At 42.7% G+C, this 20593-nt stretch overlaps 1 protein-coding gene across 1 annotated transcript in view; it reads left to right on the top strand.

Moving 5' to 3' along the window:
- Positions 1–19407, top strand: part of OTOA (otoancorin) — a 47666-nt gene extending 28259 nt beyond the window's left edge. The window contains exons 19-27 of the mRNA XM_029911277.1: positions 644–737; positions 2041–2170; positions 6476–6663; positions 8346–8501; positions 10383–10525; positions 11179–11315; positions 13399–13496; positions 16252–16444; positions 19319–19407. Of these exons, the coding sequence (XP_029767137.1) occupies positions 644–737; positions 2041–2170; positions 6476–6663; positions 8346–8501; positions 10383–10525; positions 11179–11315; positions 13399–13496; positions 16252–16444; positions 19319–19407 (1228 nt within the window). The remainder of the gene's footprint in view (positions 1–643; positions 738–2040; positions 2171–6475; positions 6664–8345; positions 8502–10382; positions 10526–11178; positions 11316–13398; positions 13497–16251; positions 16445–19318) is intronic.
- The last annotated feature ends 1186 nt before the right edge of the window (positions 19408–20593 follow it).

Raw genomic sequence — 20593 nt, 5'->3', positions numbered from 1 at the left:
TTAAGCATGTGAGTAAAGTTACTCAGGTAGTTAACTATTTGGAGGATTGGGTCCTTAGTGTAAGCTCTGTGAGACAGGGACTGTGTCTATTTTTGTTTATAAAGTTCCTAACTCACTTTTGGTGCTGTTATAATGAAAAAGAACAGAGGTATTAAAAGGAGGGAGATGCATCCTTCGTCAGATATTATGGTAATAGGCATGCAATAAATACTGAGAGAGATGTACGAAGAGGGTGGAAAGCACTCTCTGACTAAGGAGGGAGAGACAGCTAGGGCTGCCCAGAGGATTCAGGGGGCCTGGGGCAAAGCAATTTCAGGGGCCCCTTCCATAAAAAAAAGTTGCAATACTATAGAATACTATATTTTCGTGGGGGCCCCTGTGGGGCCTGGAGCAAATTGCCCCACTTGCCCCCCCCCCCCAGGGCGGCCCTGTAGACAGCTTTGTAGATTCACCATAAATCAAGGAATTCCAGGAAAATGTGATCTGATGTTAAAAACCCAAAATGTCACTTTGGTAAAGGGGCATCTATCTTTGCGACTGTATACACTATAAGACACGCATGCAGATTTAGTACTATTATGAGTCAGGGTGGTATTGCAGGCATTTGGAATTTTGTGTATAATTTTCCAAAAAAATTTCTCAGCATCCCAGAGAACTGGACAGCTCAAACAACACAGGATATTGGACCATTCGTAGCTCTTTTGTCAAAAGAAGAATTAACGGTCCTTGCTGAAAAGGTATCTTCTCATTTTAATTTTTAAGATTCTAGAAGATCATTTTAAAGCTTTACTATATTAAATGTTGTAATTCAATTTAAAATACATGCATTCCAGTACTTAGTGGGTGTTTAATTCAGGAGCTCCGCCAGCTTTTCTGCCGCCCTAGGCGGCGGAAGGTCCCGCCCCGAAATGCTGCCCCCCACAGAGGCAGCGGAAAGTCCTGCCGCTGAAATACCACCGCGGTCGCCGTGCCCCAAATTGTAGCACCCTAGATGACCGCCTAGGTCGCCTAATGGGTTGCACCGGCCCTGGTTTAATTCTACTTGCAAGGAACCTTGTAAATATTTTTGCCCAGTCCTGCATTCCTTACTCAGTCAAAACTCCTGGGATTTAGCCCATAATCTAAAGAGTTATCTGTACTTGTACATAGATAAGTGCACATTGTTATATAGGAAGAGATTATATATTTATGGATCTGTACACAGCCTGTCTGCTTTCAAAGCTTCATACAGTGCAGTGTTCCCTGCTCCCCATCATGCTATCAAAATGTGAAGAGTTACCTTACTTGGATTTAAACACTTCCTAACCCATTATTAACAGTGGGAGCATACTATGAACTATATATGTAGTGTAGTTGTAGCCTTGTTGGTACCAGGATAGAAGAGAGAGACAGTGGGTGAGGTAATATCTTTTATTGGACCAACTCCTGTTGGTGAGAGAAATTTGTCTTATAAAAGATATTACCTCACCCACCGTGTGAGTTATATAGGCAGATGACGATTTATACCTTTGGGCCTTGGGCTAAGAGCCAGTGTAGTATCAGTAATATCTAATGTGGGACTATATCCTGCTCTCACAGGTGGTGAACTAAGTGGTTTCTTTTCCATCCCTCATTTTTATAATCTTGTGATCTTTATATATCTGTGTAATCTGATTAATTTATTCTGGAGAAGCCAGACAAGGGTGCAGTCAGGAAGGGGGTTTTCTCAAGGGATAAAGTTTAACCAGAAATCAAAACAAGTTTGAAATCAGCAAGAAGTGTTATTGAAAACACCCTTCAGCCTGTGGTTCATGCCAGTCATGGTCTTATGTAAAAGGAGCCTCCCCCAAATCATGGTCCCTCTATCTTCAAGGAGCCAATTTACAGTCCTTTCCCCTGAACACCTGTAACAAAAAAAGGGGGTGTGTGCTGAGTTGTGGTTAACCGTTTGTTCACTGGAGCCTAGGCAGTGCTCTTGCCCCTTGTCACATCCTAACTGCTTTGTTTCAAATGGGAGGGAGTTCTGAAAATGTCTTATTGCTTTTATCTCTCCTCTTTAAGTTCCCAAATACAATTTTACAAATAGCAAAGATGGCTCGGCCAGCATCTCTACCTGAAGAGTTTCTATCCGCTATATTTGAATCTATTCGCAACTCCAGTACTAGCATTAGAGCATCTGACCCCACAACTGGTGAGTATTTCACTGGGTACCTGTCCAACGTCAATGTGTTGGATTGACAGTGGTGACATTTTTGACTATGTTGCTGCAACCTGAATGGTCTCTTTGTTGTCAAATGCATTTTGAGAAGCAGTAGGACAAAAAGCAAAATGCCAAGTATTTTAAAGAGGTTCAGTCTTTTAGAAACATTAGAGCAAAGACTTTCACCATTAACATGCTTATCTTTTTTAATGATCAACTAATGAAATGCTTTACTCCATTAAAAATACACTGCTAAACAAGTGCTGAAACATATCTGGGTGCATACAGATTTTGCATCTTAGAATTATTTTGCTTTGCTTGATAAGTCCTTTATTTAAGTGAAAGTTTCATGAATAGAAAGACAGCAGAGAGCCAAAATGTTGAGCCAAAAGATGCTGCCCAGTTAATCCTTTATCAGACATTAGTATATGTTGACTCAGCTGTTCTAAATGTGACAACAGTGTACTGTGGTCTGTCTAAACTGACTATATGGGTTGCTACAGATTAAAATAAATTTTAGGAAAAACACAATTGTTTGCTTATCAGAAACTCTTGTGCCAAATGAAGTCTATCCCATGTATTTATTACACATACTTCGATTATATGTGAGTATATAGCTACATTGTAGCCTCTGACAATTTAAAAGATCACCCTTGCAATGACCCAGGGAGAATATTTAAACTATGTAGTCTAATGGACTGCAAGACATACCTGCTCCTGCTGTTGGGTAGATTTTCAAAGGCATAAATGTGGATTGGCACCCAGTGTTTTCACTGTGAGTTGGGTGCCTACCTGCCTTTTGCATCTTTGAAAGCTTCACCCTGTGTTCTTTGTTTAATATAGTATAGGCCCCGATCTTTCATGGAGCTCTATAGTGTTTTTGAATTACCTAAACTAGCAGGCTGAGGGGAGATATGATTGCTCTCTATAAATACATCAGAGGGATAAATACCAGGAAGGGAGAGGAGTTAGGTGCCAATGTGGACATGAGAACAAATGGCTATAAACTGGACATCAACAAGTTTAGGCTCAAAATTAGGTGAAGGTTTTTAATCATCAGAGGAGTGAAGTTCTGGAACAGCCTTCCAAGGGGAGCAGTGGAGGGCAAAAAACCTAACTGGCTTCAAGACTGATCTTGATAAGATCATGGAGTGGATGGTCTGATGGGACTGCTACAACTGCCAGTAGCAAATATCCCCAGCTGCTAGTGATAGGACACTAGATGGGGAGAGCTCTGAGTTACTACAGAGAATTCTTTCCCAGGTATCTGCCTGGTGCGTCTTGCCCACATGCTTAGGATCTAACTGATCACTGTATTTGGGGTTGGGAAGGAATTTCCCTCGGGATCAGATTGGCAGAGACCCTAGGGGGGTTTCGCCTTCCTCTGCAGCATGGGGCACAGGTCACTTGCAGGTTTAAACTAGTGTAAATGGTGAATTCTCTGTAACTTGAAGTCTTTAAATCATAATTTGAGGACTTCAGTAACTCAGCCAGAGGTTAGGGGTCTATTACAGAAGTGGATGGGTGAGCTTCTGTGGCCTGCAATGTTCAGGAGGTCAGATTAGATGATCATGATGGTCCCTTCTGACCTTAAAGTGTATGAGTAACATGGATCCAGAAGCCACTCTGGCTTACCTCACTGGCCCCCTCTGCATTCACGGGCAACGAGCAGCCAATGCAGAGCCCCCCAGTGCTGCCACGCTCCCCACCAAAGGCCATCTTGGTGCTCCAGTGCTGCAGAGGCCTTTCATTCTTCAACAAGTATGAATAATTTGGCGGGGGGGAGGCTTGAAGTGGAGAGTTTGTGCTGTCATCAGACACCCACAAGAAAGAAAGCCTGAATTAATTTTAATGAAGTTCTGCAACATAATCACACACAGTTTATAGAGAGCTCATATAGCAAGTTTCAGCCAGAAGTGAAGTTTTATGACTGTCACCAGGTCAGCTGCCTCACTAGTGTCCCCTTGTGGTCTGAAGTTGTTCTGCAGGCACCTTGCCTCAGTTTCCCCCTTCAAGAGGATTCTTAAACACACACAAATTCCTATTAAATTCAGCACAGTCCTTCCTGTGGCTGGATTTATTAACCTAACATTTCAAAATAAAAGTTCTCAAATCCCCATCAAGCTTCTGCTCCAGTCTTCCTGCTGGGCGCCTTGCAAGCCTTCCCTGCCTAGAGCCCGTTCCCTGAAAACTCAGGGTTCCTTGCTGGAGCCTTCTTGCTCCCAACAGCAACTGACTCTGCTTGTTTCTCCCTGAGCATCCCTCCTCTTGCAGATTCCTACTGCTCTTTAGAGAGCTCAGGAGTGTCTACTTTGTAACTAGGGTTGGTTGGCCCCAGGCCTCCAGCCATTAAAGGGGGAAGCCACCCTGTTATAGTGACTGACTTCTAAATCCCTGAAAAACAGGATTATTATGGAAACACCTTCAGGATTGCACTGATCTAATGTTGCTCCTCAAACTTCAGTAATGTTATTTAAAATAAAAGTGAGTGTCCTATGACCACTTTTTACAGAGGGGAGATCCGCGGCAAAGAGATTAAGTGATTCACCCCAGGTCTCTCAGTGAAGCAGTGGCAGAGATGGGAATAAAACCTAGGTCTCCTGGCTCAGCGTCATGAAATGCTATTGTGTATGTTCAGATCTAAGCATTTTCACATATCTGCCCCATTCATGCTTGATCAGTGTGAAATCTGATTATAGCAACAACAAGAATGAAGCAGCATCAGACACAGGAAATGCTGCCAGGATTGTAATGAATACTCGCATCTGCAAACTTGCCAGCGGAGCTGGTGTATTACAAGAAATGAACTCCTTAAGGTTTTTTTCCAGGGACCAAAAACATTAGGTTTTCATGACAAGGGCATGGAACTGTATTGTCTCTGCATGGGCAACATTTCCATAAGAAAAGCTGACCTTTTACAGTGGAGGAAAGTGAAACAATCTAGCTTTACAAGAGGCCAGTTTCTACTGTGGACAAAGGGAAAGCAGTGATGTCTCCTGGTACAGCAGAAGCCAAACAGCTTTTCCGTTTGCCCACAGATTCATCCTTCTCGGGGTTCTACCCACTGCCGCAGTTTTATTTGATTCAAATAAATCTTGCCTCTGCTTCCTTTCAAAGTACAAAGCTATTTTGTACATCCTTGCTTTAATTTGTTTAGCTCAGGAAGCTCAGCTCAGAGGCAGCATCTGTGGAGTTCTGCATTTTACTGGGGATGGCCAAATCTGAAGATATTCAGAGATTGTTTGGTTTAGATAATGATTGTACAATTGTTTCCTAAATTAGGGGCAGGAGAGTGGCTATTAAGAGACCTTGTTAGGATGCTAGGCTCTCCCTTGCATCAGTATCAGGGATATTAAGCCTATAGAGTTTGTCAAAATGCACAATAAAAAAGAAGCAGAATCCGCCCTTGTATCAGATATTTGACCAATACAATTTGGCAGACCAAACATTTCTATTGTAAATAAGCATCCCTTTCTGTGTTTTCCTAATTCTTGGCACTTCAACAACATGCTTGACATAAGTATTGCATTTGTCTCACATTTAAGTTCTGGAAACCAATCTACTTGCCTTGTTTAAATGTCAGGCAAGGCTTACAGTCATACATCTCTGACAGTGCCTTTCAAACTGAAGGCCCACTCAGGCCTGCTACTGTATGTAATAGGTAATGAGCTGGACTCCACCAAGTCTTGTTTGAACAAAGATAGGCAGGTTATTCAACTGCAACTTGTCTGTGAACAAAAATACAATACAGCCATGTGGAAACTTAAACTGAGGCCAGACTAAGGAACTTAATTGAGTTCTGATTCAAGCAAGACTGCTGAAATCAATTGAAGACTTTATCTCAGGATTTGACTCTTAATAATATAGGGTGCCATTTTTTTGAGCAGTGCTTAGGACAGTTAGATGCTCTTTCTAGCTGCTGCATGCAAATTCCATTTTATTAAGATACCTTTATATGGTAACTGTTTTAAAAAGAGTGTTTGCTCCTCCTTTCCTTTCCAGCTTGTGCTGCCTTCCAGGGTCGGAGCAAATGTTTACCTAAACTTAGGTAAACACTAGTTTTGTAACAAGAACATTAATTGCACTTGTACTTTTTTAAAATGCATTTTTATTTCATTGCAAAAATATTTTATGCTTAAGTTAATGTCAAGATTGTCCTGGCTTCAGTCAATACATAATACATCAACATCATAACGAGCGAGCATAAGTCTTTGCTGCTTTGCATTTTTGTTAGTTTTCTTCAAGGAGATTACAACAGAAGTTGTCTCTTCAGTCTGTGTTTTGATTTCTGCCCAGACTGCACAGGAATCACAGCTCCCTCTTCAGATGAGATTATTAAATTAGCAGAAGCAAATGCCTTTTGGTCAGTTCAGGAACTGGAGTGCCTGGATACAGACACTTTTACCAAAAACGTGGAATTCCTTGGGACTGTGATGAGTTTCAACAGATCCCAGCTTATTGTCTTGAAGGAGAAAGCTAAGCAGGTAGCTATTATGTCTGCAAAAGAAACATAAATACATAATTTAATTTACTGTTATTGAAATGTGCATTTCTAAAGCCACCATTGCTGTAATAATCACTACTGCTGCAGTAATATCCATTGCTTATTGGGGAAATAATCTAAGATTAGTCATAAAATAATATCCTCCATTGTTTGAGTCAACTGGCTAAATAGCTCTGAGCTATTGGCTGCTGAGCAGGTTGTGTTTTCACTTTTTAAATGCTTATTTTATTTTATTTTATTTTATTTTATTACTAGCTTTTCACTGTTCCTTAAAAAAATAAAAATCACAAAGCAGGACCCGAGAATATAACAGCCTCCTAAGAATCAAGCTCAGAGTGCTAAACTGTTTAGAAACAGTTAAATCATACAAAAACTGTGTAGACAGACCCTAAGTTAGGAGTTGGTCCTTTGTCTTGATTAATTAGCTGGTCATACCTAGTGGAGATCTGTAGTCAAGAAAGAAGTGACCACTACTGGAAGGCTAAATTAGAGACCCAAACTTGAAGAGGGCTTGCTTGTTATGACATCAGGCAAGCTACTAGCTTTTCCCCTACCTTGATGCTCTTCTTTCCTAGTTAATAAATAAGGCTCTTCGTTTCCAGTTGTAATTTTGTTTAAAATTTATCAGGAATTTATCTGTGTTTATTACAAAAATTTAAAAATGGGTGGAAAATCAGTGCAAAAAATTAACTTCAGTTTTCCAAATAATTATTGGTATTAATATTGAGGGATGGGAAGACAGAAGAAAAAAAAAAGCAACAAAGAGAGATGAAAGAGTTTACAAAACTATTATTATCTCTAATCCATTACAGAAATAAAACTTTTCTTTTTAGTTTAGTGTTGGTGACTTATGCTTGATATTAGGGGCTTCATTGTAAAATCCCAAACCCTGGGTAGCATAGGGGGATGGGGATGCCTGGTACTCATGGGGGGCAGTGAGTGGGCAGGTGGTGCGGGGTGCTCTGTGTGGGAGAGAGTGCCCAGTATCTGTGGTGGGGGCAGTGGGTTGGGGTGCCTGCTACTCACCACAATGTAGCAGTGAGGAAGTCTTCCCTCCTTGGGAGCCTGTTGCTGCAGCAGTCAGGCAGTCTCAGCTGCCAGGACCCAGCTCCCTGTCCCTCTCACTCCCCCACTGTGAAGCAGCAGCCACCAACTGTCCTCGAGCAAGTCAGAAGATTCTGTGAGAGGGAGACCAGGTCACCATCTTTCCTTCTGGAGCAGGGAGCCACATCTGGAGAGTTCCAGCACTTCCAAAATTTGGATGAAAATCAGTAAAATCTGAATAATGGCTTTTTTAAAACCCAGAAATTTGAGAGAAAAAAGGTTAAAACAAAAAACAAACAAACAAACAAACCAAAGAGCCAATCATACTCGCTCATTCAACCAACTTACATTCACTAACCAGAAGTCATCTTGTGTGACAGTGTAAGTATTTTTAGATAAACTGAGCGTCACCACCCTAGAAATATGAAGGGCTCAGTTCTCTGCAGTGTCCAACCTCTGCTTACACAGTGAAGAATGGGATTAGCAGACCACACAATCCAGCCCATAGAGTTTTATCTTTGTTAATTACTACTTTAAAATCGGAAGTAGAGACAGTGGAGCATGTAAGTGAGGGTTCATTATGAACTAATAGATGCTGTATGTTAATTTATTTTAAAGGTTTGGGGTGCATTGCCGGGCTGGAAGAGTTACCATATTGTTTCCCTTGGACGCATTGCCCTAGCTCTCAATGAGAGTGAAATAGAAGCTTTGGATTTAAGTTCTATTGACACCGTTGCTGCACTTAGTCAACAAACAGAATGGACTCTTGTCCAGGTAAATATTTTATTAAATTTACTTCTGGTGAACAGGCACGGGATGAATGACCCTCCAAGACCTGAAATCACCTACAAAACGAATACAGCTCCCCATGCTGCCCTTCCAATTTTTCTCAGCCAGGATCTCCAGTGCCACCTCTAAGGGTGAGAAAGTAGTTAAAGGTTCATGCCTACTTGGTCCTATGCCTCTCTGGTGAGAGGACCAATGAGGGTGGCAATACGTACCAATTGTGATAATGTTCACTATGCTCCGACCACTTGCCCATTAGGAATTAGAATGAGACCATCAACTCATTTCTCCCAGGGCTCTAAACAGACACAAATTGGTAAAAACAATTAGTCCATCCTAAATTATTCCTGGGGGAATTCTGCGCCAATGCGCAATGCAGAATTTTGCAGAAATTAATGTGCGTGCAGAATTTCCTTTCCCCCACAGGAATGGCCTGCAGTGCTGCTTGCCACCACTAGGGGCTGATGGATCCAGCAGAACCCAGCTTGTACACAGAAGATGCTGCTGGGGGGAGGGGGAGAGAGCTAGAGGGTTCATGGCAGCTGCAGTTCCCAGCATGCCCTGCCCCCTGAGGGAAGGAGTGCAGGAAACTCCATGCAAGCATGGGACCAAGCATCAGGCTGTTTTCCCCTCTGGATCCCTGGGCTCGGGGGAGGGGATGGGGATGTCTGGGCTGGGAGGGTCCACGGCTGGGCTCTGGAGGGGAAGGGGGTTCGGGTATCTGGGCTCGGGGGGGGGGGTGCAAGGTGAAGGGAGCAGAGAAACAGGAACTGGGTTGTCATAGGGCTTTCTTTAACTCTGTATTCCTGGGGGAATTTGTGTATCCGTATTGTTACAGACATACTTGCTGACAGGTATTTTGAAATAAATTACCAAAATAATTGCACTGGTGTGATTATGTAGTGTTATTTTGACAAATACAATTTGCATCATTTTAAAATATTATGCACAGAATTTTTAATTTTTTTGGCACAGAATGCCCCCAGGAGTACTAAATGCATCCAGACACTTGTACAGGTGATCTGTTATTTACAAATTATTCCATTCAGATGCTCGAGTACTCACTCTGTTCCCTCGGTATGCCTGAATAACTCCCGTTAATGCCAGTAGGATTTACATAGTGCATAGAAGAAGATTAAAATCCTTTATTTGCATATGCAACTAGCAGCAAATTTCTGTCCATGTGGTCTTGCCATCACTTCTCTTCAGCATATGACATTAAGTTGATGGTAGCTAGCATTGGCAGAGTGTCAGGAATCTACGTAACAGATGTTTATGCTGAAGAGGCACTATAAGGAAACAGAAGGAACTGGAGTGTTTTAACACAGTACTTCACTTTTGATATTTCCTGTTGTATTTTAATAAGTGATACTGATTAATCATTAAGCATAGCTTAGCATCTACATAAAACACTTAGTACAGTACAGGAAGGCTCTAATTTTGCAATGTTTCATGCTGACCATTTATGGGAGAGAAAAAATTACCTATAATTTAGCTCTTTTCAGTTAAATTGAAATTGGGAAGTTTTGTTAGATGCTTCAATAGCTGGTTATTCTGGTAAAGTGTTCATTTATGGCCCGGTCCTGGGAGGTGGCAAGTCTTTCGTAAGAGGTGCTAAATGCCTTCAAGTCACATTGATTGTACTGGTAGGCAATGGCACTCAGCACTGCTCAGAAGACACAGTACCCATAAGTGGCACTGACATTGCTCCCACTGAAGACAATAGCAAAATTCCCATTGATTTCAGCGGGAGTAGGCTCAGGCCCAGTTGAGTAAAATTACAGATCAGTTCGTAACAGCTGATATCAGTAGCAGTCGTAGAACCCTATATTACATTTATAACCGTTCTTGATCTCATTGCCTCTGCAGGCTAAATCTATTTTACAAGGGTTTCTTGAAGACTCTGGTCAGACAGTCCATGGACTGAAAAGCTTTGATTTAGCAGGATTAGGAGCTAATCTGTGTGCTCTGAACACCACAGACATCAAGACCATAAAGACTACAGAATTCAGGTAGAAATACTTTATTATCAAAATTAAATAGTTTTATTTTTAAGTCTCTGTTAATGGTATTAGTGGTGAAATTTGTCTCCCCTCAAGGATTTCCAGAAGCACTATTTCTAAAGAGCTCTTTTCCAACACTTTAAAAGCTTTTGGGCATCTCATAATCTTTGGGAAGATGTCTAACTACAGCCACTGAACTGTGCTCTGTTAACATTTTCTCTGAGGCCACCTCCATTAATGAAAGCCATATATTCAACAAAATCTGCTTGAAGAGCCACTTGGAATAGGCAACTTTGCCATCTTCAGTGGCCCTTTAAAATATTCCCAGATTTTTACATATAAATTTGTCAGCCCTTAGTTTAGAAAACACCTGGATCAAGCAACTGATTTTCAGTGGAGCCTTGAGTGGCTGTTTAAGACAGATTCCAATGTGATCCACTATAGCTATTGAAGTGAGAAACTCAAATTTGTTGCTTAAAGCATTTTAGATTTTTATTTAAAGGCTGACAGTTCTAACTTCTTTGCAATACCTGTATGTTCATCTATATTTGGGCCTGAAACTGTGTTTACAACTCTGTTAGCATAGATTAAGCATATTTCAAACATTTTAAACATTGGGTGTAATTACAGTATGTCATCCTAACCCCATTGCCCTTTTGCAGTGCTGTGATTGCAAGAGTTGGCTTGTTGCCATGTAGCACTCCTGTTCTGGAAGAGTTTAAGAAGGTGGCAGAATCTGTATTTGGAATTGCTGCAGAGTGGAACAGCTCTATTATACATGAGATTGGTACCATAGCAGGTAACGAGACCGACCTCTATCAGTACCGTTTCTGAAACACCATCTTTAAAAGCATTACAGGATAGGTTCAGCCCATATTGTGCTTCTCTGCACCGGCAAAGGACAAGAGTCACCCCTCCAAGGAAGGACAGGCAGCCTTTCCATTAACATCCTTCCCCACCAGAGAAAAATACTGTTAGTCTCCACAGGGTGCTCTGACTTTCCATTGCTGGGGGACCTCTGCCAGAGTCTGAATTTGGCCCTGTACATACTTCAGAGGGTAAACCTGGCTAAGCAGGGCTGAGTCAAACTGAAATTTCAGGCCCACCCCTCTGGAGGGACTGTTCTTCCTTTCACCCTTAAGTCCTTGATCTTACTTCAAAGTGAGGTGCCTACCAGCTTTCCAGCATACAGTTATCCAGCTGAGCATTGCACTGCCCACAGCTGCTCTGTCTCTCCATTTACAGGGTCCCAGAATCCTACCTTAAGGTTCAGTCCTGCAAGGGACTGAATGTCTCATCTGAAGTTAGTAGGAGTTGAGGGTGTTTAGCTTGTTGGAGGACAGGGCCTTGATCTGCTCCCTGCATGTTCATGGAACCCATTTATAGAGAGCAGGCATGACAAGTCAGTATTAAAGTTCTTCTGCTTACTCCAAGAATGTGGTCAGTTTAATAGTGACATGTTGCATGGCACTAACACAATGTATGTGTGTTGCAGGGATAGCCTTCTGCAAAAGCAGAAGCTTCCCTTGGTGAACAGAGTCCGCATAGTGATTTGTACAGTAACACCTCACATAAAGTTGTCCCGGTTAACGTTATTTCGTTGTTACATTGCTGATCAATTAGAGAACATGCTCGTTTAAAGTTGCGCAATGCTCCCTTAGAACGTCGTTTGGCAGCCGCCTGCTTTGTCCACTACTTGCAGAAAGAGCAACCCATTGCAGCTGACTGGTGGGGGCTTGGAACCAGGGTGGACCGGCAGCCCCCCCATCAGCTCCTCACTCCCTTAAGTTCCCTGTGCGGCAACTGCCCAGCAGGCTATCAGTGTCCCCCTCCCCCCTGCTCCTGCCCCCCACTTACCCCATCTCCATAGAGCATGGGGGGACAGGACAGGGCTCAGGACGGAGGGAGCTTCCTGGCAGCAGCTGCTGTCTCAACTTGCTGATCTACTTAAAAAGGCCATGTACTTAGAGTGGGGTCAGCGTACTTAAAGGGGCAATGCGCATCTCTTTCTCTCACAGGGTGTCTCTCTCTGTCTGCCATGCTGTCTCCCCTCCCTCCATTTGTGCTGCCTTGTAGAGTGTGAGGCTACATTAACAACAATGTGTTACCCCTTGAGGGCTCAGCCGAGTGCTAGTTCATCATTCAGCACTAAGGCATTCCCTGGGAAATATTCCACCCTCTGACTTCACCACCACAACCAAGCTTCACAATCATCATTGCTGTGTACAGTATTAAATTGTTTGTTTAAAACTTATACTGTGTATGTAGATATATATATATCTATATATCTACACACACACACACACTTTTGTCTGGTGAAAAAAAATTCTCTGGAACCTAACCTAACCTCACCCCATTTACATTAATTCTTATGGGGAAATTGGATTCACTTAACATCGTTTTGCTTAAAGTCACATTTTTCAGGAACATAACTACAACGTTAAGCGAGGAGTTACTGTATTTAGGATTTCAGGGGGAGGGAGGTTACCATCTAATTTTGTATTGCAAAGAATACTACTAATTAACTTCAATCTGGTATATTTGTTTTACTGAAAATGTGGTATTTGTTTATGTGCTAGTTGTCTGTAAGCTGGTGGTTGATAGTGGTTACAATGAAAGAAAGCAGGAAAAGGAATTGTGTATTTGTCTTTAATTATAACTTAATTACCTCTTATATCCGTTAAACTTGAGCATTCATTCAAGTGCACAAAAGGGTCTCTTTTTCTGTTTAATATAGGAGTGTTGATTTCCTCATGTTTTATTGGAACAGAGTTGAGAGACAAATATTGGCCAGATAATGTATTAATTTAAATTAGTCAAAACTTAACATAATGAAAAGGATGTATGAACTAAGCTCTATTCCTATTTTATCTTAATAATAGCTGGTTTAAACGAGAGAGAGTTTAAAGCTCTTGACAAAGATGTGATGCCATATTTCCAGCCAGCAGCCATAAGACACATACCTGATGAAGTTTTCAAAGTAAGTGCTTGGTTACTGAAGAAGTGTGATATTCTATCACTTTTACTCTATTATAAACAAACTGCAATATTAATTTATGCTTCAATTTGGATTTCTGCAGGACCCTTTCTGGCTTGATTATTAAGTGAGAGGCAGTTAGGTGTATGAAGCATTAACTCGCAGCTATCTCATCTCTATTTGTGATGCACATAAAATGTCAAACTGTTTATTTTATTTATGCTTAGTGCACAATGTGTTCCAAAGGAAAAAGGATTAAGAAAGTGTTTTAAAATTGCAGCCTGAGTACATAGGGGCAGATGGCTTAGAGCAAAGTCTGTGTCTCTAGTGATATTCTGTTGAGGTCTTCCTTTTCTTCTCTTTTATTAAGGACAGTGAACGCATTCATCCATACTATCACAGCTACAAACAGCCCACTTGGTCATATCTGGGCTTTTTTGTTAACCCTAAATTCTGATAACATTCTCCTATGCAGCATTTCTGAAAGAAAGAAAGAAAGAAAGAAAGAAAGAAAGAATTCAGAATTGGTACAAGCAGATGCAACTCTGATTTCATTGGAATTCATCCTGTTTATGTCAGCTCTGAATATGGCCCAGAGATTAGCACGTGGATTTTGAAGTCTCTGACCCAGACATTGTTTGACGTGGAAAGAAGATTAAAATTCTGCCCAACCACCTCTGGTTCAGACACTCATGAGGTCAGTCACTCAGTGTCATGATGGATGGATGAGCCAGACAGCTTAACGGTCAGCCTACATAAAAGGAGAAACTCCTTGACCACAAGCTGCAAAAAAGTGTTCTATACTGCACCTTTGACAGCTCCAATAAGTCTGCAACCTTACTGTGTCACACTTTTCAGTGCTGGGGAAAATCCACAGAGCAGAGGGTTGAAGGTATCCTTTAGAGCAGAGGTTCTCAAACTGTAGTCTGCGGCCCACCAGTGGTCCACGAGCTCCATTCAGGTTGTCCGCGGATAGTTCCCTCTAAGGTGCGTGCCTAGGCGGCCGCATACAAAATAATGAAGGGTCACCGACCTAATTAGTGTGGCTCCGCTAATTAGGTGTCTGGACCCTGGAGAAGATGCACATGTAAGGTGAGATGATGGCCTTGGTGGGAATAGGGGGTAGGTGGGAGGTGGCAGTGGGGTGAGAAGAGGGGGTGAGGGGCATTTGGGACGTGCAGGGCTGTGGCAGCCAGAGAAAGAGGCGACTTTCTCCAGCTCCAGGGCTGCGGCTGCCGGGGAGAGATGGCCCTCCTTCACAGCTTCAGCTCTGTGGCTGGGGAGAGACCCCCCTCCTTCCCAGTCCCAGCTTGGGGGCTGCCGCGGCAGGGGAGAGAGGGCATATCCATCGCATTAGAAAGGTAAGACTACTGATATTAAAATACGAGTTGTGTGCTTTTATTTGTAGAACCAAAAAACGTTAATTTTTAAAGTTTTTTTTATATAGCACTTTTATCCAAAACGCTTTACAATAGTTAGCTAATGATATAAACAACGTTTGGAAAGATCATTAAGTGGTCCACCGAGACCCTTAGCAATTTTCAAGTGGTCCACGAAAAAAAAAGTTTGAGAACCACTCCTTTAGAGATTCTCAACAGAAATTCAGCAGATGTACACAAGAAGAGAGAGATGGCCATGTGATGAAATTTCTAGATAGACATGGTTCTTTACAAAAAAAATACAGAATCCTTACTGCTCTTCTTTAGGAATTCAAAGTAGCATTTATTTTTACTGTGGCTTTGTGTAGCTACAGCTTTATCTTAAGGCTTTCTACATGAAAAAGTAATACCAGTTTAATTAAAGGTATTGATTATAAGCAGATTTATCACTTTGTGGAAACTTAGTTCAGTTTGAGAGGTTTATTTTAAAAATTTACTGGAGCTTTTATGCAGAGGTTTGCACCAATTTAATTAAATACTTACCCTTTATTTAAACTAATGCAACTGGCTTATGTAGACAAGGTCACAGACAGACAATTATAATTGATATGGAATGAAATTCTGATCTGTCACCTGGCCTACTTTTAAACTAGAATGTAAAATAAAACTTGGATGCATAGCTGCAGCAGCAAAAAGAGCTTGCTCCATGGTGGAGTTAAACATTGAATGTTACTATAATTAAGGAAATACAGCACGCATTGTAGATGCCTGTTTTACAAATTGGTTTAATCACCATGTACTGAAAGATAATTACTGTATGGTTATGATTATCTTGTTCCATTTTTAAAACAAGACAATGTGACTACATTTGGAAGATTTTCAATCTAGAAGGGAAGATCCAGGGGTGGAACAACATCTTTTCATCTTGTTACTGTATAGATAGCGGAATCCTGTGTCTATATCACATGCAGGCAAGAATGGGGCAGGCTTGGAAGATGATGCAAGAGGAAAGAAACAAAAATAGTTTGGCAGTTGTAGGGAGTAGACACCCCCCCCCCTCCAAAAGCAACTAAAACGGAGACTCCAATATCAGAAGGTTGACAAATACACTGGTAGCACAGAAAGTGTCTCCAGAATCTATGTACTGTCACAACCAAAGGAGAAGGCTGAAAGCTAGATGAGTGGCCAGTCAGGTAAACAGATATGCAAATACTTAAAAAAAATTAAAAAAAAAAAATACTGAGCACTTCTACAGCAATACAGAGTGTGGCTGTTTTCCTCATTCTAAGTACAAGGCAGTCTGAACCTCTGATTCACCTGTGTAATATAGTGGACATCCTAAAGCAGTTTTTTTTTTTTTTTTAAACTTATTCCTCAAGGAGCTGTCTCCAGAACAAATAGCAAACCTTGGCCTTGAAAATGCAGCCATGGTTACTGAATCACAGAGAAACCATCTGAATGCATTACAACTACAGAGTCTTCAGCTGGCACTAGATGGCGCCAGGACAAGTGTCCAAGAGACACAAACTAGTGCAAGCACCATTCAGTCAACACATACTCCAGCCTCAAATTGTGAGTAGAACGCTTTGGAGCTGATCCTGAGAGATAATGAGCATCAATGTATCCCACTGAGGTCAGTAGGGATTGCAGAGGCTCACCACCCATCAGGCACAGACCCTTGTTTTGGAGTTGTACCATAATGAAAATTCTGGGCAACATGTTTGAACATGGGTGCCTAAAATCAAACCCCTAAATACAGTAAGTAGCCTGATTTCCCCCCTCTCCTCGAGAGATGCCAAGTACATACTACTCCAGCCAACTACAATGGGAGCTTTGGGTAACCAGCTGTTTGGGGGTGGGGGGAGGGGAAATGGACCATTTCTTCAGTTGTATAAGTTTACATGTAGATGCTTAACTTTAGGCACTTATATTAGGAAATATTGGCCTCTATTTTTATAGTTATAAAAAGGCATAGTAGTATTTAGTTACCAGAAACCAAGCCAAGCAGACAGATGATAGTTACCATAGACAGTATTGAAGTGTACAGTTTAAACCAGTGGTCTCCAACCTTTTTAAGCACAAGATCACTTTTTGAATTTAAGTGCAACCCAGGATCTACCCCGCCCCACTCACTCCATCCCCCCGTTGCTCGCTCTCTTCCACCCTCACACACTTTTACTGGGCTGGGGCAGGAGGTGGGGGTGCAGGCTCTGGGCATGGGCCGAGGGGTTTGGAGTGTGGGAGAGGGCTCCGGGCTGAACCTGGGGCAGGGGGTTGGGGTGCAGGCTTTGGAAAGGGGCTCAGGGCTGGGGCAAGGGGTTGGGGTGCTGGCTCCCGGAAGGGGCTCAGAGCTGGGGCAGTGGTGCAGGAGGGGGTACGGGGTGCTAGCTCCGGGAGGGAGTTCAGTGCTGGGGCAGGGGGTTGGGATGTGGGAGGGGGTGAGGGGTGCAGGCTCCTGCCAGGCGACACTTACCTCGGTTGGCAGTACAGTGGGTCTAAGGCAGGCTACCTGCCTGCCCTGGCCCAGTGTCACTCCCGGAAGCGGCCAGCAGCAGGTCCCTATGGCCCTGGGCGGGGGCGCAGCGGCACATGGCTCTGTGCGCTGCCCCTCCCTGCAGGCACCGCCCCCGCAGCTCCCATTGGCCGGGAACGGGGAACTGCAGCCAATGGGAGCTGCGGGGGTGGTACCTGTAGGCAGGAGCAGCGTGCAGAGACCCTCTGTCCCCTGCCCCACCAGGGGCCGCAGGAACATGCTGCTTGCCGCTTCCAGGAGCGGCACAGGGCCTGGGCAGGCAGGGAGCCTGCCTTAGCCCTGCTGCGCCACTGGACTTTTAGTAGCCGGAGACTGCGATAGACTGGCAGAGGCTCCACCATCGACCAGTTGATTGCGATCTACCGGTTGGTGACCACTGGTTTAAACTTTGAGAAACTGGTCCATGTGAATTACCAGGTTTTTTATTTCACCCCTTACAACTCAGTCCCCAGTTGCTCTCACACAAACAAGAGCGGGAGGCAGCATTTCCATCTGAAAAAGTACATTCCTAAGAACTCCTCTTTCCTTTATATGCCTCCTTTGTCTCTATCTCAAGAAATGTGCTTTGGGTGGCCCTGGCCTGAGTGCATGCTTCTTCTGTATCTTGCATGCAGAGGCAAGGTTAATCTTATCCTCTTCCCCTTCTCTCATATTGCAAGAGTAAATCTTACCCTGTCTCTATCTCTGAAAAGCAGTACTGTGGACTGGGATTCCATAAAGACAATCAGGGTGATGCAACATGAATTTTGCCAGCAACAGGAGCCAACGGAGGGACAGCAGTGGGTGGTGTCAGCAGTCAAACTCTGCTGGCCATGTCACACCATGCTAACGAATGGGAACCACTAGCTGGTGTAAAATACAGTCCACAGACAGCGTCAGTATCAGTTCCCTCTCTGCTTCCTTCTCATACCTCCTCCCTGAAAGATTTAAGCTTAAAGCATGCCTTCCATGCACTGCAGCTCTCTCTCTCAGCCTCCCCTAAAAAGACATGGAGCCCCAGTGTGCAGAGATTACATGGGTAAGCTTGTCCTGCAGAGCTGGAAGTGAGGAAGGGATGATGCCTGTTGCTTTAGTGTCCCTCCTTCAAGGAGAGTTTGGGCCATTTCAGTAGTTTTTCCTGTTTCTGTCTCCTGCATAGGGAAAAAGCCATTTAGGGTATGAGCTTCAGTGTCTGGATTATTAATCCTCAGTATTGAAAGATAATTGATAAAGGTTTTAACAATGCTCACAAACATCTTTCAGTTAGTCATAGGTTGCATTTACCCAAGCTGGTGCAATGGGGTATAAATTACATCTCCAGCCCAGATCTCTGCACTCCTGAGGGAAGTCACCCCAAGAAAAGGCAGGTACTGCTCTTACTGCCACTGCCCATGCTCCCGGGGGCTTTACAGTGAGGAACAGTAGCTGTTATCAGGGCGTGGGGATTCACACGAGCGCTGCAGGGGGGCTAAGAGCTGCTAGGTTGCTTTTGTTGTCATAGGAATTGAACTTCCTAAACCCAATACAATTATTCTCAGCACCACTGCCTTACCTGTGCAATCTGCTCCCTCTGTGGTTCTACCAGAGGCAGGAGTTTCCTTATCATCCCAACATGGCATAAAGCTTACCTGCTTACTCAGGCTTTTCATTCATTTATTGCTATAGCAGCAATGTAGTGGGAGCTACCCATTTGAGGCTCTTCTCTGTTGGATGTGTGGATATTAAATTGAATCTTCCAGCTGCCATAGCAAAGGGAGCATTTTGAGCAACTGAATATTCAGATTCTTGCAGTTTGCTTCAGTGCGAGTGTGGTTGGGGATTTTCTGCTTGTTTAAGTGTTTGTCATTCTGTTTTAGTGGGTGAAGTTAGGAAAGACAAGACAGCACTGTACACATTCCAGATGACGCTAAGACATAATGCTTTGTACTTTTCAGGTGCTCACTTTTCCAGTGGCTTCAGCATTTGGTTGTGTGCTCTGTATATCCTTTGTCCCACTTACTGTAAGCATGACCCTTTTACTTAAATGTTCTTGGATAGCACATTTGTGATTGGTATTCAATTAGGATTGATATAATAGGCATCACAGAAACTTGGTGGAATGATGATAATCAATGGGACACCGTAATACAGGGTACAACATATATAGGAATGACAGAGTAGGTCATGCTGGTGGGGGAGTGGCATTACATTTGAAAGAAAGCGTAGAGTCAAAAGTAGTGAACATCTTAAATGAATCAAACTGTACCATAGAATCTCTATGGATAGAAATTACATGTTTGAATAATCAAAGTATAGCAGTGGAGATATATTGCCAACCACCTGACCAGGGTGGCGACAGTAATTGTGAAATGGTCAGGGAGATTAGAGAACTTACAAAAGCAGAAAACTCAATAATAAATGGGAGATTTCAACTATCCCCATATTTACTGGGTATGTCCCCTCAGGACGTGATGCAGAGATAAAATTTCTAGATACCCTTAATGACTGTTTTTTGGAGCAGCTAATTCTGGAATCCAAAAGGAGAGAGGCAATTCTTGATTTAGTCTTAAGTAGCGCATAACATCTGGTCCAAGAGGTGAATATAGCTCAAGTGCACAGTAAGAGCGACCGTAATGTAATTAACTGTAACATCCTGGTAGGAGGGAAATAGCAAAGAAATCCACCACAGTAGCATTTAACTTGAAAAATGGAAATTACACAAAAATGAGGAAGGTAATTAAATGGAAATTAAAAGGAACGGTCACAAAAGTGAAATACCTGCAAACTGCATGGAAACTTTTAAAAAACACATCAGAGAGACTCAAACTAAATGTATACCCCAAATAAAATAAAAAAAACACAGTAAGAGGATCAAAAAAAGCCACCATGGTTAAACCAGTAAAAGAGGCAGTTGGAGACAAAAAGGCATCCTTAAAAATTGGAAGTCAAATCCTACTGAGGAATTTAGAAAGGAGCATAATCTCTGGAAAGTCAAGTGTAAAAGTATAATTAGGCAGGCCAAAAAAAGAATTTGAAGAGCAACCAGCAAAAGACACAAAAACTAACAGCAAAAAATGTTTTAAGTACATCAGAAACAGGAAGCCTGCCACACAATCAGTTGGGTCACTGGACGATCAAGGTGTTAAAGGAGCAATCATGGAAGACAAGGCTGTTGCGGAGTATCTAAATGAATTCTTTGCATCTGTCTTCACTGCAGAGCATGTGAGGGA

This window comes from Terrapene carolina, unplaced genomic scaffold, assembly GCF_002925995.2.
Source record: "Terrapene carolina triunguis isolate 2854851 unplaced genomic scaffold, T_m_triunguis-2.0 Scaffold93, whole genome shotgun sequence".
In the NCBI taxonomy this organism is placed as follows: domain Eukaryota; kingdom Metazoa; phylum Chordata; order Testudines; family Emydidae; genus Terrapene; species Terrapene triunguis.
The sequence above is the reverse complement of the archived record's forward strand: the minus strand, read 5'-3'. Positions and strand labels throughout refer to the sequence as shown.